Source organism: Panthera tigris, chromosome C2 (genome assembly GCF_018350195.1).
Source record: "Panthera tigris isolate Pti1 chromosome C2, P.tigris_Pti1_mat1.1, whole genome shotgun sequence".
Lineage (NCBI taxonomy): Eukaryota > Metazoa > Chordata > Mammalia > Carnivora > Felidae > Panthera > Panthera tigris.
This window is the reverse complement of record NC_056668.1, coordinates 65893172-65911412: the sequence shown is the minus strand read 5'-3', so window position 1 is coordinate 65911412 and position 18241 is coordinate 65893172. Positions and strand designations below refer to the sequence as shown.

General features: G+C 40.7%; 1 protein-coding gene across 1 annotated transcript in view; it reads left to right on the top strand.

Annotated features, from left to right (window-relative positions):
- Positions 1–18241, top strand: part of HGD (homogentisate 1,2-dioxygenase) — a 43201-nt gene that overhangs the window by 10470 nt on the left and 14490 nt on the right. Inside the window, exons 4-9 of the mRNA XM_007098342.3 lie at positions 60–165; positions 12278–12337; positions 14187–14278; positions 15424–15458; positions 16271–16350; positions 17178–17277. Coding sequence (XP_007098404.3) covers positions 60–165; positions 12278–12337; positions 14187–14278; positions 15424–15458; positions 16271–16350; positions 17178–17277 — 473 coding nt within the window. The remainder of the gene's footprint in view (positions 1–59; positions 166–12277; positions 12338–14186; positions 14279–15423; positions 15459–16270; positions 16351–17177; positions 17278–18241) is intronic.

Below are 18241 nucleotides of genomic sequence, written 5' to 3'. Positions count from 1 at the left end.
AGTCTGCGTATCCCTAATAACACCACCCTAAGGCTTATGTGTCCTTGTTTCCCCCCCAGCTGGCTGTATCGGATCCTACCTTCAGTTTCCCACAAGCCCTTTGAGTCCATTGACCAAGGCCATGTCACTCACAACTGGGATGAAGTTGATCCTGACCCTAACCAGGTAAAATGGTCCTGTGAACTGGTGCATACCAGGTATCCAAAGCCTTGAATATAAATATTTAAGTCAAACCTTGGTCTTTGAGAAATTAGACACTTTGTAAAAAGTAAATGCTAAAGTGTGTCTGTTCTCTTGCTCATACTTGGCTGGGAATTTTGGAATTGTTTGCTGGGAAAACTGGAATTCACATGCATGAATGAGTGTGTGTGTGTTTATATACCCAGTTTGCAGTAATGAGACGGACCCAGTGCTATAGCGGACTGAGCTCTGTTTTTGTTTTTTTACCTTTGAGAACTCTGGTATATTCCCATTGTCTCTGAGCTTGGGTACATGTCACTGATACCAGGTATATAATGCAGGAAGTAAAACGTACCTGGGTTTGCATCCCTGCTCCTCTACTTACTTGCTGGGTCTTTGAGCCATGGTATCTCACCTGTAAACTGGGGTGATCACAACATCTGCCATGCAGTGCTGTTGTGACGATTACATGAAAGAACAGGTATGAACATGCTTCACACAGTACATGCCTGGCACACAGGAGGCAAGACCCCTGACTCTGATATAGCCATTTTGATATATTCACTTAAAGGCACCAGTAGTACATATAAATCTCGGGTTTTATATTCAGGTAAATTTGTTTTTTCATTTTATGTTATTTTAGGGGTGCCTGGATGTCTCAGTCAGTTAAGTGTCTGACTTGATTTCGGCTCAGGTCATGATCTCACAGTTTGGTTCAGTTCATGAGATTGAGCCCCACATGGGGCTCTGCCCTGACAGTGCAGAGCCTGCTTGGAATTCTCTCCCTCCCTCTCTCACTGCCCCTGTCTCTCTGTCTCTCTGTCTCTCTCTCTTTCTCTCCTTTCCACAGCCCTAGGAAATCTGTGACCTCCTCTTGGGTTACCAAGACATTATGTCTGTACCTACAAATCGCCTTCCCCTAAGTGCTTATATTTTTTGTAGAAAAAAAAGCCAGAATAGCCATAGTTACTTTTGGTTTCCTGCTCTGCTCCAGCTTTTCCCTCATTATGGAAATCTCAGGGAACTGAGTACCTGCTTGAATGCTACTCACCCTTCTCCAACAGGGACAGGAAGGGAGGCATTCGGAGTGGAAAACAAAATGTAAGTTAACAAAAGTTTAGCCATCTCACAGCCATTTTGCAACCAGGATATGTTATCTAAATAACTGACCCTTAAACTTGTGTGAAGTTTAATGCATGTAGCAAATATCCTCCCCATTCACCACGGGCCAATTTTTGCCTCTCAGCATATGGGAAAGGTCAGCCCCTGCTCCAACCCCCAACCCTGCAGACACAGTCCCCTGCCAAGACCCAAAGCCAGATTTTCCTCTCCTGCCCCTTCCCCCTTCCTCCAGCCAGGGCTCTTGTGCAGAACACAATTTGCACAACCAACGTGGGGTCCCTGTCTCCGTCTCGTCTCCGCCTCGTCGTTGAGTCTCACCTGGCCTCCTAATCCAATCCCATTTGACCACTTTCTCTCCCATCCTCAAGTTAGGAATGCATCTGGCAGATCATCCTCATTTAACCATTTACCTCACACATTTAACGATTTAGTTCCCCCACTCATCTCAGAAAGGGCCAGAAATCATTCTAGCGAAAGTCACCGCTCATTTTCTGGGAATCTACTTGATTCCTCAATGGGTTACATCTCAAATTCTCTAATTTCTCTCAGAGTTACAATGGTCATGCTTGTTTGTTTTTGACCAATAAATAGGCCTGATTACTTAATAATGGAACTCTATCTTCTGTTAGAAAATATAAAGGACAGATACCTGTACTTTGGTAGGATTCCTGGTCAGGCTAAATAAATTAAGCATTTAATATACACTAGTTTGGGAAAGTTGAAAGGGTATTTGGGCCACAAAAGTTTCCCTATTCTTTTCTTCAGGCAACATAGGGAATAGCCAATTAAGTTTCTGACAGTTCTCTCAAGTAGAGCCAACTTTCATATCATACAAAGGAACAGGGTGGTTGTAGAATCAGCAAGTAAGACAAAAATTAAGGGCAAAATCCTTGAATTACCCATAAATTAAAGGATACATGGTTTCCTGTATGCCACCCCATATGGTCATTCTTATGTACACTGAATTTGAGAGCAAACTACACTAAATTGAGTAAACTAAAAGAAGGATTATAGAAAAAGGCCATAGGTAAATGTTTGGGAATTCAAATCATGGGGCCTTTATGGTAACTGTCAAATAACTAGTGGTAAATAAGGAGGAGTGGGAAGTTTCAGTGCCCCCGACTGCTCATATCATCCACACCAGTCATCAAAACCTCTAAAACCTTAATACGTCTTTATAGATTGGTTTATGGTTATTTTATATAGTTTATTAGGGGTTGGGGGTTAGGTTTTAAGCCTAACCTAAGGAAAATGTGACACTGATATGTAACATTCTCAGTAATATCCTTTTATTAGACATTATTATTTCTATAACTATTAATGATACATTTTCTTTTTCTTTAAGTTTATCTATTTCAAGGGAGAGGGATAGAGAGTGAGGGAGGAGGAGGGTCAGAGACAGAGCGAGGCAGAGAAACCCAAGCAGGCTCCAAGCTGTCAGCACAGAGCCCAATGTGGGGCTCAAACTCATGAACCTGTGAGCTCATGACCTGAGCCAAAGTCAGACACTTAACTGACTGAGCCACCCAGGAGCCCCAATTATTGATACATTTTATTTAACATGAATACACCCCGTTACAGTGATTATTTTGTGGCACAGGTGGCTTATCTATGGAAGCTAACCGCGTTCTGATAGAATTTTTCTGGTTTTGTCTTGTTAAAAACGTAATATATACTTACAAAGCTTCAAATGGCGTAGAAATTCACAAAGTAAAAATGGAAGTCTCTCGTCATAGGTGAGCATCAAGTATGCCATCTGTGTATATTATTTTCTTGTTTTATAACTAGTTAGCACTTTGAGAGGGAAGTTGGAGGCAACTACATTAAAAAGTCTGAGTTAATGTAGAGGCATCAACAGTTTCTGCTTGCTTTGTAGTAGACACTCAATATGTATTTGTTTCCTCTCCCTTCTCTGTGTTTCTCATTCTAGCATCCCTTTGAACTTCTCCTTGAACTTGATACTTTTTCCCTGTTTTGAATTCCTTCAAACACATTCTGTATGGTGGCCACTGAATGACTTTCCTCTCCAGTATTTCCTCTTTTCCCATTTATGACCTGTGCTCACACACGGTGAGACAGCTGTGCCCCAGAACTCACCAGTGCCTCTCTGAGCACCAGCTCCATCAAGGTAGTGGTTTATCATCCTCTTGTTCCATGACTTACCTCCCCTGCCATCCTACTTCCTTTGCCCTGATACACACATCCTAGCTGTTCATGCTGCATCGATCTTTTTGTCTTTTCATTTACACCTTCTTGACAAGTTAACATCTCTTTCCAATTACGCTTCATTAATAACCACAGCAATCTGCATTCATCACTTTTCCCGTCTTATAACCTCTTCCAAATATGGACACTAGACTCATAAAGAAAGTCTGAGACAATTATAATTAGGTACCCATCTGACAGTCCTTTCCCATTTAAGTCTGTATTGTAGGTATGTCTTCACCTGTCACAGACCAAAATAAATAATTCATCAGCTTCACCAACTCCCCACATTAGTCATCTCTGGGAATTTGAAGACTTAAGAATTACCTAATGTTTCCTCCAAGAGAGCATCGTGGGATATGCTATCATCACTGTCATTTTTGATACCTACCCAGGAAGATTGAGGACGATGTTCCTCAAACCTTTATTTTCCCTTAGCATCTATTTAATCAATTGTCTAAGAATTAATGCACACTTTTTTTGAGTGTACTTAGATTCAACCTGTGGACATAACACATCCAATCCATTAATATCTCTCATAAGAAATATACCTAATTTTGTTCATCATGTACCTTCCTCTAACTTTGAGAATATCAGAATTTAACAAAGAAATCTGCATCCGATTTAACTGTGATTTTGCAGATTTCAATTCGCATTCCTGAATCAACATTCCCCTTTAAAAATCAGAGTCCTTTAAAGTTTATCTTTCTTAATACTGCAGCCCTAAACTTTGGACTTTTGGAAAGCCAGACTGGAGCCAGTTAAGCCTCAGCTGAAGGAATTACTCTTAGTTCTCATCCAGTATAATTTGGACCAAGTGATAAACACCTCATAGCTAATTGAAGACCAAACCATAAAATTTCCTTTGCCTCCAAGACATGCAAATTACCAAAAATGTTTCCAAAACCTATACCCTCCCAGGGCATTTGCTGTTTAATTTGTTAAACTATTCAGCTCTCACCATCCTAAAAGCCCCCTCTCTGCAAAAATGTCTTGGGTTTCCCACCTCTTTAAGTTTTTGACCAAGTCTCTCCTATTCACACCATATTTCTTGCACTTTATCACCCCCACTCACTCCTTAACCCTTTGCAGTTCAGCCTGCCCAGACCACTCGATTGAAACTACTTATATCATATATGTTATATTATATATTTTAAACAATAATGCACCCCCATTAATATATTCAAAACCTACATAAAAGTGTTAATGACCAATAATCGCACCAATGCAGAGTTAACCACTTCTAATGTTTTGGTTTCTTTCTTTTCAGTTTTTTTGGTTTTGGTTTTGGTTTGGTTTTTGTTTTGTTTTGGTTTGGTTTGGTTTGGTTTGGTTTTGGTGCATATATGTAAATAAGATCTGAGTCCTATGCAGCCAGAAACCAAAAGTAATTGAAAATAATTCCAATCTTCATTTGCTTCTCTGGAGAGCATTAAAGAATACCCAATATGTGACCTACAAGAACACTTGGTAAACTCCCCTTTCCCAGTTTCCCCAGACTCCCGCCCCCTCCATCCAGAGTCCTTTCTCAGCTACCGCTCCCCAAGCTCCTCAGCCCCACCCACCGCTGGTTCACAACTCTCCTCTTCCTCCCCTCCCTTTTGCCTCTGGAGCAAGAACGGACTGTGTAGGTCTCCACCCCCTTTCCTAGGAAACTCCCAGGAAAGATGGATCTGTATGATGAGGCTGCAGTTCACCAGACCCGAGAGGAGTGAGGATGGGCAAATCAATTTTCCAAAGGAGCAGGGAAGGGCAGAGGAAGGGCTGTAAATAATCTTGTATCAATGCTGTTTAAGAAATCAGTTATACAAACAAACAAAAAGCAGAAACAGACCCATAAATACAGAAAACAAACTGATGGTTGCCAGAGGGGAAAGAGGTGGGGGAATGGGCAAAATGGGAAAGGGAGGAGCAGATATAGGCTCCTAATTATGAAATGAGTAAGTCACAGGGATAAAAGGCACAGCATGGGGAACATAGTCAATGGTATTGTAATAGTGTTGTATGGTGACAGATGGCAGCTACACTTGCAGCGAGCATAGCATAACACATAGACTTGACAAATCACTAGGTTCTACACCTGAAACTAATATAACGTGTGTCAACTACACCTCAATTGAAAAAAAATCAGCTACATATATATTAACTATAATGAAATCATGCTGTAATACAGTTTAACATCGTGTTTTTTTTAATTTAAACATATTTTGTGCCTTTTCTCATGTCTTTTTAAACTCCTTGAGTATAGATAATTTTTTGAAATTATTTATTTATTTACTGAGAGAAAGAGAGAGAGAGAGAGTGTGAGCATGGGAGGTGCAAAGAGAGAGGGGCACAGAGGATCCAAAGAAGGCTTCGTGCTGCCAGCAGAGAGACTGATGCAGGCAGGGCTCAAACCCATGAACTATGAGATCATGACCTGAGCCCAAGTCAGAAGCTCAACCAACTGAGCTTCCCCAAGTATAGATAATTTTTTTAATTTTGTTTTTTAATATTTATTTATCTTTGAGAGAAAGACGACAGAGCACGAGCCGGGGAGGGGCAGAGACAGAGAGAGACACAGAATCTGAAGCAGGCTGCAGGCTCTGAGCTGTCAGCACAGAGCCCAATGCGGGGCTCGAACTCACAAACCATGAGATCATGACCTGAACTTAACTGACTTTAGTTGGACGCTTAACTGACTGAGCCACCCAGGTACCCCTAGATAATTTTTAATGTGACATCATAATCCAATGTATGTTTATAAGATAATTCCTCTATTGTCAGATAGAGTGTTTCCATTTTTTCTATTATAATCATTATGGCTAAGTACAATCCTCATCTCCTCAATGTCCCGAGCCGAAAACAGTTGTCTTCCCTCTTTTCTTCCTGTACAGGCTTCCAAGATAGGCAATTAAGAGCCCTAATTTACTATCATATTTTTCAAATCCTCCACTTTCTTTAATATCCCCTACATACCAGCCATATTGGAACTTCTGCCATTTCAGGGCAATACCCTAAGTTTTTCTTCTGTAGTGCTTTATGCTCTTTCATCTACCTGGAATTTTCTTTTTCCCTCACAAATATTCACTCATCCAAATCCCACTCATAATTTAAGACTCATCTTAAATACCACTTCCTTCATTTATCCCTTTCAATATTTCCCAGAGTATTTGAGAATAAGATCTATGTCTCCATCATCTTCATATGACCTGAAGTGTTCAGCACATGCCTTATTCCAAATAGTAGAATCACAAGCATTTATTGACTTGACTCCCTGATAGTTCAGATCCCATCATCCTATAAACAGACTAGATTGCATTTTCCTAAATTCACTTACTTGTGTTTACCAATATTACAGTGCACTTTGCTCCCTTCAGCCCTTTGGGACAGCTTGCTGGCTCTTTTTAGAGTACATCTGCATCAGCTTACATTTCCCTCCTTGGAAAGCTGTTGGAGCTTTCTGAAAACCAGATTATTTCATTGTGCATATCTTTTATTTCCCATGTATAAGAATGTTAAATAGACCCTGTGTCAGGAAACATCTTTGAGTGAACATTCCTGTTTATATTTCTCTTCCAAAGTCCTTTCTACTTACCTATTTCCTTATTTTCGTATCAGAAAGTGCCCACACTTCCAGGGTCTTCTGTAATAGATTCCCTAAGGGCAGAGACTGTCATGTTTATCTCCAGCACCTAGCATAAAACCTGACACACAGAGAGGTCCAGTCATTTGATTGAATTAATATAAGGGGCTTGAACAATAATACTGATACCACAGGACCTTAGCAAGTTTTGGGTCCCAGGAGTCAGATTGGCCCAGGGCAACTTAGCACTGAAGGAGCAGTAAATAAGGGTGAGATTGGAAGACCAAGTCTAGGACCATTAAAGGAAGGCAAACCCTGAGTTCAGGAGCCAAGCAGAGCACGAATAGTTTGGGAAGCAAATCAAGATAGGCTGAGATTAAAAGGCTCAAGGTATAGGTTACTAAGAGAGACTGAGAGAATGTTGGTATCCATTCTTAGCAGAGAAAACTTCTCTAAACCACCAATTCTTTCATTTCTAAAATAGAGATGACAATCATAGTTGTCTCAGAAGGTTGTTGTGAGAATTAAATGTCATCCAACAAATATTAATTGAGTGACTACTATGTTTCCTGCTCTACGTGAGGTGCTGAGTAATGGATATAATGCTCTTAGTTTTACACTCAAGGGCAAGGTCAAATGGGAATCCAGGTTTCTATTTATGAAAAAAAATGTCAGTCAAATCTCATGAAGTCTCATCATTTTTGTGGCTTCACGAAAGACTTTGGAGAGTCTAAATAAAGTATAGTGACTTGAATCCTCCTTACCTGAGCTCTTGCCTATTATCTCAGAGAACTCCAGTGGGCCATTCAAAGCCTGATTTTTCTCCACATAAATCATGTTGGCTTTTCTCTTAAATTACTAGATTTGCTGAAGAATTCAGTGAGCCACTGTTTTATTTTACTTACCCCACACACAAATACACACACCTTCCCTAGTCTGGACTAAAACTCACTGTAGAGTAATAGCCTGGGCCTCTCCTAGCCCATACCTACTGGTAATAATTGCTTATACACTGTGATCACTCTGTATCTACAAGTTACTCCAAAATTCTTAGATAGACGGTATAGACTTCTAAAGATATGTCTACCTCTAGCCAGCCATTGTTGTTGAGAGTATCTAACTCATCCAATCTAATTGAGTCCCAGGCAATTTTGGAGGAAATTTCAGTAAATAAAAGAATCTTAGTGTTGAAAGTGATATTCAGACATTTTAATCCAGTCCAACTCCTGATCTTCTGACTCTGGAAACACTGAGGCCAATTCTCTAATTTTCTTTTCATTCTTGAGTATGCATTTCAAATTTTGATCACTAAATGTTGCCACTAATTCTCTGTTTTTCTCTTTTGGTGACCTTAAAAAATATTTAATTCTGGGGTGCTTAGTCACTCAGTCGGTTAAGTATCTGACTCTTGATTTCAGTTCAGGTCATGATCTCACAGTCGTGAGATCAAGCACCACATCAGGTTCTGTGCTGACAGTGCTGAGACTGCTTGGGATTCTCTCTCTCTACCCCTCCCTCACTCATGCTCTCTCTCTTTCTGTTTCTCTCTCTCTCTTTCTCAAAATAAATAAACTTAAAAGGCATCCATTTTTTAAATGTCTAATTCTAAATGTTTAATTCCCTTGAAGATGCTTTTCAAATTATTTCTAACCATCTCATTTCTAGTAAGTAAAAGTTTATTTTCCAATGGAATTTGGAGAATACAGTACAAAATATGTGGAGCAATGTTAGAACTGAAAGGAGGAACGGATGAATTCACAATTATAGTTATAAGCTTCCACATCTCTTTCTCAACAATTGATAGAACAACTAGACAGAAAATCAGAAAGGATATGGAAGAATTGAGGATTTCTCACACATATAAAAATTGACTTACGTTCTAGAAAAACATCTTTGGACTTTTAGAAATGTTTGCCAATTTACTAACTATTGCCTGAATGTCATTTGACCCAAGTAATCTTACAAATTTGCTTTAGTCTTATTCTTTGACATATTGGCAATGTTCTTAGTGCCTTATATTTATTTATTCATAGATTCAATCATTCAACAGAAATTTATTAATATCCTCTATAGTCAAGACATTGCATTGGGTACTATAATTGATTTTCACTATTTTTGAAAAGTTTAATAATTAAATTCTGGGGGGGGATTATTTAGCAATAATATATAGTAGAATAAAATTGTTAAAAATTTATAGGACTAAATCAATTAACAAGCACTCTTTATCACTTTCAGAAGCTCCTCTCTGAAGAAAATTCTGGAATTATAGTTTCCTCTAGCACCCCACTGTTACATGCAAGAAGAGATACAAAATCCAGAGAGAGAAAATTACTTGACTGAGGCCACAGAATAAATGGAAACAGAGGCAGTAGCAGGATCCAGGTCTCCTCCCTGGCTCAGCCCAATGCACAGCCCCCTTGGGCTGGCCTTGGATCAGTGGGTTATTTTTCCACACCATGAAATTAAGCTCAACATCTAGCTTTAGCAAGAGATATTTCTACCCTCCACTTCATGGGTTCTTCCCGTTTATCCTCTCCCCAAATCTCCCTCCTCGCATTCAACAACATATTATACTGAAGCTCCTGACACAAATCTCTAGCCTGAAGATCAAAAGCTTCTTCTTGTTGGCACTGGGTTTATCAGAACCAGCTTGAGCTTTTATTATCCTTCATGATACATTGAATATAGACCCTGTGCGATCTACTGCCATCAGACTCAGCAGATAAATTACTTCTTTCCCATACCATCTCTATCATTTGAAGGGCATTATTTTGTGCATTAGAGAAGGTTCTTCAAGGAAGTATGAAGGAAGTAGCTCCTCATCTAGTATGTGGGTCCTGTTGAAGCCATGCTCCGCACATCATCATACAGGTGCCTTTACACATGCCTCCCCCAGCTCTCTCCTCATGACTTGAGAGCTGATATGCTACAGAAAACTGAAAAACTGACCAGCACAAACCACCCAACCAACTTCTCAACCTCTCTGGTTCAGTTTTTCCCACTCACAAAAGACAAACCTCTTCTTTAGGGGTCAGGATTTTATTTCTACCCACAACAGGTATTTCAATTTCAGTAAGATCTACAAAGGTGTTGTTTCAGTGCAACGAATCAGACAGTTCTCCTATCACTGGAATTTCTACTCTCTCTCCTTTCTCTTCCCTTCTTTTTTCTTTCTTTCTTTCTTTCTTTCTTTCTTTCTTCTCCTTTTTTCTCTTTATTTCTCTTGCTGTTTTTTCTTAGGTGTATAAATCCTTATATTATTTAAACATTCTTGCTGTTTGGTAGCTGGCATGTTACTGCCACATCTGGCCAAAGTACCACAATTTAGGTGACTAATTAATTGGTTGATTGGTTGACTTAGTGGACTTTTCTGAACATGATGCTTGGTTCAGCAATATGAGAATCACAGAATCTCTGGCTGGGTGTGCCAATTCTTAAACTGTAGCTGCCCCATTAGAAGAGCTTTTATAAAATACTGAACAGATTCTGATCTAATTTGGTCTTGGGTCTCAAAGACCTTCTGGGTGACTTATGGGTAAGCAGGTTTAGAATCTCTGGATAGGTCTAAAGGTTACCCAGGCAATCATTGATCTGATGGTTAAATCCCTTCCATTGGGAAATCTGAAATGATAACTCTTCTCGAGACAAAGATGCTCAGTAGTCTAATCTTTCAGACAATCTTCCTGGGTTTACAAACTCTGCACACTGCTACTATAGAGGGAAGCAGCATGTAGTGGTTAGTAGTAGATCAGAACCTCCTCTCAAAAAACTAGCAGTGCTTAGCTGTGTCCTTTCCTAATGTCAGGGGACTATCCTCCCAGGTCAGTGGTTTTCAACCAGGGGAAATTTGTCCCCCAGATGACATGTGACAACTTACGGAGACATTTTTGGTTGCTACAACTTGGGGGAGTGCTACTGGCATCTAGTGAGTAGCAGTCAGGGATGCGGCCACACATCCCACACTACATAGGACAGCCTCCCACAACAAGGAATTATCCAATACAAAGTGTCAGTAGTGCCAAGGTTGAGAAACCCTTTCCTAGATCCTTGCTCTCAGGTTCTCCCTCCTGCCCCAGAAAACATCATCTTTAAAGGAATTCGTCCTAAACCTTTTCCTTCTTTCTGAGACATGATTTCAATAATGTCTTTCAAATCAACATTTTACAACCTTTTTAAGTAGTCCCCCAATGAGATAATTCTGCTTTGCTTTTAAAAAATAAAGACTCCTGCCCAACCGTGTATGTCAGAGAGACAGAATAATCCCAGTGCCAACTTTTCCACTTGCTGCTTCCTTTCCCACTTGGCTGCCTTTCTGAAATACAAAATGAGCTGAGCCTCATGACTGAGCAGAGGCCCTGCCTCACCTGCACTGACCAGGTGCCACAGCCAGTGGAGCCAGCCATGGGGACACAGGTCACCCCATGCAACGTCCTGAGGCTCCTCAGTTTATCCACTGCCAGCCTGGCTGGGTCAGGCTTGCTGCCAAGTTGATTAATAAGTGCTGGGCCGACACTTCTAGTAGGTCCTAGACCTGCTGATTTTTCTCCCCAACTTCCTTAGATCATTTCATTATTAAATTAAAGATTGTTGTGATTTAAACTGAACTGTCAGGCAGCCTGGAGACAAACGTGGGGTTTGGTGAAGAAATTGAACCTTGGTGCTGCATTTACTAAATCCAGCCTCAGTTGGGTGCTTTCTCTTTCTCTTAAAGAAGTAATTCAAACCTCCCAGGGCTGGAAGTAGAAGCAGAACCTTCCCCTGCAGTGTCAGGAGCCCACACAGAGAGGCTGGCATGCCAGGAAAGGAAGCCGATTATAAATAGCAGAAAAAGCAGCATCAGTCAAAACTCACTGATGTGCCTGAGAAAAATGTTAAGGGAAACAAACAGCTTCTGAAATAAGAAGCAATGACCTTTTTTTTATTTTTTTTTAAATTTAAAGTGCTAAAGAATGAAAACAATATATATACATATAGGTTAAACACACATACACACACACACTGCATACACACAGTGTACTGAACCCAACTGAGACCCTTTAGGAAATAATGGGTAATTATTAATTGTAAAAGAACAAAATTACAAGTAGTCAGAGCCACACAGAAGAAACAGCTGTCCTTTCTCTGTGTAGTCGATGCTATTTGTTTAGAAAGTCTATGGTTTCCCCTTCTAAAATAATTTTCCTGTTATGTGTATCTTTTTTCCAGCTTCGATGGAAACCATTTGAGATTCCAAAAACGTCTCAGAAGAAAGTGGACTTTGTGAGTGTAAGTCAACAGCATCCACACCTGCCCTCTGCTCTTTCTTCCCCAGTGAGTGATCCAGCCATCTTCAGGCTGAATGCCAAGCGGAAGCAGACTTAGAGGCAGGCAGCAGAGACAGAACCACCTGCCTCTGTTTTCAGGGCTGGCCGAGCGATGTCTTATTTAGGCACCATATGGCCCCTGACACCAAAGGGCACTGGTAAGCTATTTACAACATCTCTGAATGGCCAGTGGAAATTGAGCATTGGCCTACCTGAGGTTTTTTGTTTTTGGCTAGAAAAGGGTTCTTAGCCTTTTTCCCCCCATGGACTCCTTTAATAGTCTGGCAAATCTTGTATTTTTAAATGCATAAAATAAATTCCATAAAATTACAAAGAAGCTGATTATATTGAAATACAATGATTAACATATTAAAATAAAAAATTTGGTTTGGTCTATAGTAACATATATGCTTCCTTATTAATGCACTATATCACAAGATCTATGAAAATATCTAATAACTATGGTTGTTAGAAGTATGAACATAAATGATACTCTGGAATAGCCATAATAACTATAATGTGATATAAAGAACCCATGGTTTCTATCAGTGGAAAGGTTACAGGCACTTCTAATATTTCTGTGGGTTTTTGCTTACATTCATATTAATTGAAGCAAATGATACATTTCAGAGATTAGTCAAAATAAATATATAATTTTGTCCCCATCCAAGTTCATGAACTTTCTGAAATGGACCCTTGGGCTAGAATAGCATCAACTCAGGTCGACAACTCTAGTTAATGCAATGCTGGTCACAAGTTCTGCTTGGTATTTATAAGGGCTGGGAGTATTGGAACACTTGTGCTCAGAGCAAACATTGTAGGGGAGAAGGAGGGGAGCTACAATGAGGAGGGGCTCAAAGAAGCCAGTGGAGGCCTTTGCACACCAACCTCAGCCAATGGCTTACTTAGGGAGAGTCCTAGGTGCCCAGCCATAAGCCAAATTTTCTGGATCATGCAAATTCCTTGTCTATATTCAATGCTCCAAGCTCTGTGTAGACTCATCTAAATAGACCCCAAACTGGCAAACTGAGTTAAAATACAAAAATAAATCCCCCACTGTGGGTGAATTGTGGATATCTGAAGGAGCAGATCTCCCTCCTTTCAGGCTTCTCATTTGCAGGTTGGGGCTGAGAGTTTTTAGAAGACCCAGGTGTTAAGGTTTCTTGGACTGTGGATTATCAGCAGAGAGGATTACAGTTGGTCAGAATGCTTCCACTTCCCTGTTCTGGAAAAAATAGGGCTGACCCTATGTATAAGCACGGGGCTGCCTACATGGTAAGGTGTATTTGGGGAACACTGATGTGGCAACCTTCCTCCCTAGGCCTCCTAGGTGCCTAGTTTTACCTCCAAAAGAAACTCTCCTCTAGGTTGATCTTAAGCACAAAACTGATAAAATGCCAAGTAAAGTGATCTTAGCCACTGAGACAGTCTTCCTCCCTAGGCTGAGGACAACCTCAGGCTGAGGACAACCTTCCTCCCTAGGCCTCCTAGGTGCCTAGTTTTACCTCCAAAAGAAACTCTCCTCTAGGTTGATCTTAAGCACAAAACTGATAAAATGCCAAGTAAAGTGATCTTAGCCACTGAGACAGTCCAAATCTAGGGCCATGGCTGGCAAATAGGGTGAGCAGTCTACTAAACATAAACAGTAAATCTCAGGCTCCCCAGAGGCAGACTGGACCCCAAATGTCTCACTTGTCCCACGGGGCAGACCCTGGTAAAACCTTGCCACATGGCTCTCAGGGACCAGGAGGAGGGCTGGCGTCTTGGACAATACTCACATTCACCCCTCCTTCTCCTGCGGTCTCTCCCAGGGCCTGCACACCTTGTGTGGAGCTGGAGACATAAAGTCTAACAATGGGCTTGCCATCCATATTTTCCTGTGTAACACCTCCATGGGGAACAGGTAAGTGGCTCAGTACTGGGGCAGAACATCCCCATTCCCTAAGAGCTACTGGTGAGAGGGTGAAAGCCAGGTTGTTGTTTTATGTTATTGTTTTTTCCCCAGAGCAACATTGATATACATTAATTAATAAAAATAAGTGAGGGCTTCAAACTTGACTGACTCCTGTAACATAAACAAAAATGTCACATAACAATGTAAATAGAAAACAGACGATGGGCACTGGGAAGGTGGAGTAGTCCAAGAGGCATTTTGACTTTAACCAGGTTTGGGTCAGAATATCTCTAATTTCTTAAAGTTCCCCAGGACTGTTTTTGAGTCCAAAGTCATACTGCATGAGAAGGCATTAAGGGCCACAAGTTGGTGGTAGGTCAGGCTGACAGACTTTGGCTTCAGGTAATAATTGTGCAAACTTAACACTCCTCAATAGAGGAGCTTAAATTTTTGAACCAGAAAAATATATAAATGGCATTCTGCCTTTTCTTGGGGAAGCAGAATCTCATGGCAGTTTTGCACTCTACCTCTGGAACCAGAATGTTACATCCAAACCCAATTCCACTCTTCCTAGCTGAGTAATCTTGGGCAAGTCATTTAAATTCTCTGAGCCATGACAAAGCACTGAAGATGTACCTTTGGGTCCAGCCTCACATCATTCCACCTTCTCTCTTTTCACTTGAGCCACAGTAGTCTTCATACAGTTCTTTCAACCTGCCATGTGTTCTCCTGCCTCACAGCATTTATTTGCATGTGCTGTTGTTTCTGTCTGAAATGTTCTCCCCACTCCCCAAACTCTTGCCTAGATAATTCCTCCAAATCTCAGGTCAAATATCTCTTCTTCAGGGAAGCTTTTGCTGACCCCTCCCATTAGAACAGGTTCATTTTTCTTCCATTCTTCTGAACTTGACTTTCATAGTGCCATGACAGTTTATGATGATATTCTATAATTATTTGATTGCTATCTGACTTCCTACTGTAAGCTTCCTGACTGTAAGCTGCATGAGTGCAGAGATTGGGTCATTTTACTCACCAGTTTATACCCAGTACTGAGCCTGGCACATGGTGGGTAGTAAACAATTTTCTGGTGTGAGTTAATTTGTCTGAACATTGTTAAAACTGAAAAATCACAGGAATTATTCTTTATGTTTCAGATTTTTTTACAATTCGGATGGGGACTTCTTGATTGGTAAGTTCTGAAGATTTCACTGTGAATTGGTCCCCAATCACAAGCTACTTTTCTATTTTATACATATTATTTTCCTTTATCCTTCAGTCTGTCTTATTGTAGTCCAATCTGCAGACTGAGGTCTAGAGGTCATTGGTGGTCTGGAAAAGATTCCTGGTGTACCTCAAAGCCCCTACTTATTCCATAGTCTCTCTGCCTTTGCCTATCTCTGCTGGGCCTTTATAACATGGGAGATCTGGCAACTGAAAGGAAATAAAGAGTAATACCAACCTGTGATTAATTTACTAAGATAACTCTATTTGCCTTCAAACCCACTCAATAATATACCATCTGTTATTGATATCTGCAGTTTAAATAGAAATTTTCATGATGCCATCTAAAACAGAATGTCTGTTAGAGATTTCTTTGGTCTGCCCATTCTATATGATGGTTTCAGTATTGATATTTTGAAGTCAACATTTTGGTGTAGACATTAGATATGCAAATGCCAGACTCTTGCTGGAACTACCAGAAATGAGTGGTTTTCCATCCTATTTCTGCTGCCCTTTTTGGTCAATCCACAAAACTGTGCGTATACAAACTCTTTTCCTGGCAACCAAGAGTAAACAGAGTCAACTTTTTTCTTTCACTTTCTTCTAGGTAGTAAAATTGCTAACCTAAGTTGTCAGAATATCCATTTCCCTCCATGAGACTCAATAAAGCTCTTTTCTTTTGGAATGAAAAATCAAATGCAGCCTTTAAGCCTTTTGCTCTTCATGAAGTGGTCCTCACATGGGAAGAATTGCTCACTGCTGCCCTGTCTTTTTTGTTAGTTCCCCAGAAAGGGAAACTTCTCATTTACACTGAGTTTGGCAAGATGCTTGTGCAGCCCAATGAGATCTGCGTCATTCAGGTTGGTGATGTGTCCCCTCTCCCTTGCCTCTCCCTAATTTGGGAGCAATCAGATGTTGCAGCTGCTGTTATTTCCAACTCTAAAATTTCTTGGTGGATCGTGTCTAAGCAAGGAGAGGGAGTTTTAGTCATGCAGAAGGCTCTTGTGCCGAAGGGTAAGCAGGCTTGGGTGCCTGGTTTGTTTTAAAATAAGACACCATCACAAAGCAAAGAGCATTGTCAATTTGCTTTCCGAAATACTTATATGTACTTTTTAGACAAGGTTCTGTTCACATGGATTGGGGGAGGGGGTGCAGTGAAGATTAATTTCTTAAAAATGTGGCTATATCAGAGCACTGGGATCTCTGAGTCCAATGAGAGATTAGATTAGAATTGGTTTGGGTCATAGATGTGATTAGGAGTTGTACTTTTCCTTTTTTGTTTGTCTGTTTTGTTTTAAGTAATTATTTATTTATTTTTAATTTTTTAAAAGTTTTTATTTCTTTTTGAGAGAGAAAGAGCATGCGCAAGTGGGGGGAGGGGCAAAGAGAAAGGGTCTAAAGCATCTAAAGCGAGCTTCACGTGAACAGGAGAGTCCGATGCCGGGCTCATACTCAGGAACCATGAGGTCATGGTCTGAGCCGAAGGTAGATGCTTAACTGACTGAGCCACCCAGACGCCCTAAATTTTTCGTTTTAACTCATCTTTGAGCCGGTCACCTCTCAAACATACCTCAACAGACTATAGCTGTACTTTTTGCATGTGGGGCTGGCTGTGGCTCTGGGGCGTCTTCTTTATAGCTACAGGTATGATTTGGGAGTGCTCACCAGTGTCTGCTTCCCATTCCAGAGAGGAATGCGGTTCAGCATAGATGTCTTCGAGGAGACCAGGGGCTACATCCTGGAGGTCTACGGCGTCCACTTTGAGTTGCCTGACCTGGGACCAATTGGTAAATCTTCACTACAAGCTTTTAGGCTCCCTTGAGAGATAGGACAGATAATCTCATGAGAGTGACACACCCTTCTCCCCTCATTATCTCACTCAAATTTCAACTTTCCTCTCCAGACAACTTGTCTAGACCAAGTGTAGTTGAGAAGTTCAGAAACCTATTAGAACTCCCTAAGCAACCCCAAATATTTTTTTCAGACCTCTAAGTTCAGGGATTCAGTGTCATGGCCGACCCAACTGATGAAATAAAATCATTAATTAGCTCATCGGTATATCAATCCATCAGCTAGTCTTGGCTCTTGTGTTGTGCTGAGGGTACTGACAGGAATCTCATCAAGGGTAACACAAGCCTTTTCCCATAAAATACATACATAAAAGTGAACAACCAAAGCCAACATGTTCTAAATCTCTCTCTAGAGTAGTATATAGACCGTTGAAGAGCAGACAATGTAAAATAGATTTCTGGTTATACAGAGTATATCCTGAAGGATGTAGAAGTTTGGGTTACTGGGGGGCCAAGTCACCAGGAACAGCTTTACAGAAGACATGAGATTTGATTAATCCTTGACAAAGAGTTGAGGAAAAATAAAAGGAAAGGGAACAGCTTAAGCAAAAACATACATGTGGGAATGAGCTTTGTGAATAGGAGGGAGATCACCTTCTTAAGTCAATAGGGTGTGTGTAGACGATAAAGTAGAGAAAAGCTATAACAAGGGCTATACTCCTATGGAAAGGGGACACAGGCTGAAGTGCGGATAGTCTACAAACTTCACATTCCTACTCATCACATTCCACAAAATCTACACAGTTAACTCAGAGCTATGAAGGAGCTAGAAACCACAGCCTCTATGAGGCAGATTAAAACTTTCAAAAGTGAATCAAGGTCCCCACCCCCGATTCTTCTGGCAAACTGGAGGCAGAAGATGCAGGAGAGAAGTGAAGGTGGTAGGAGTTGTTCTCAAAAC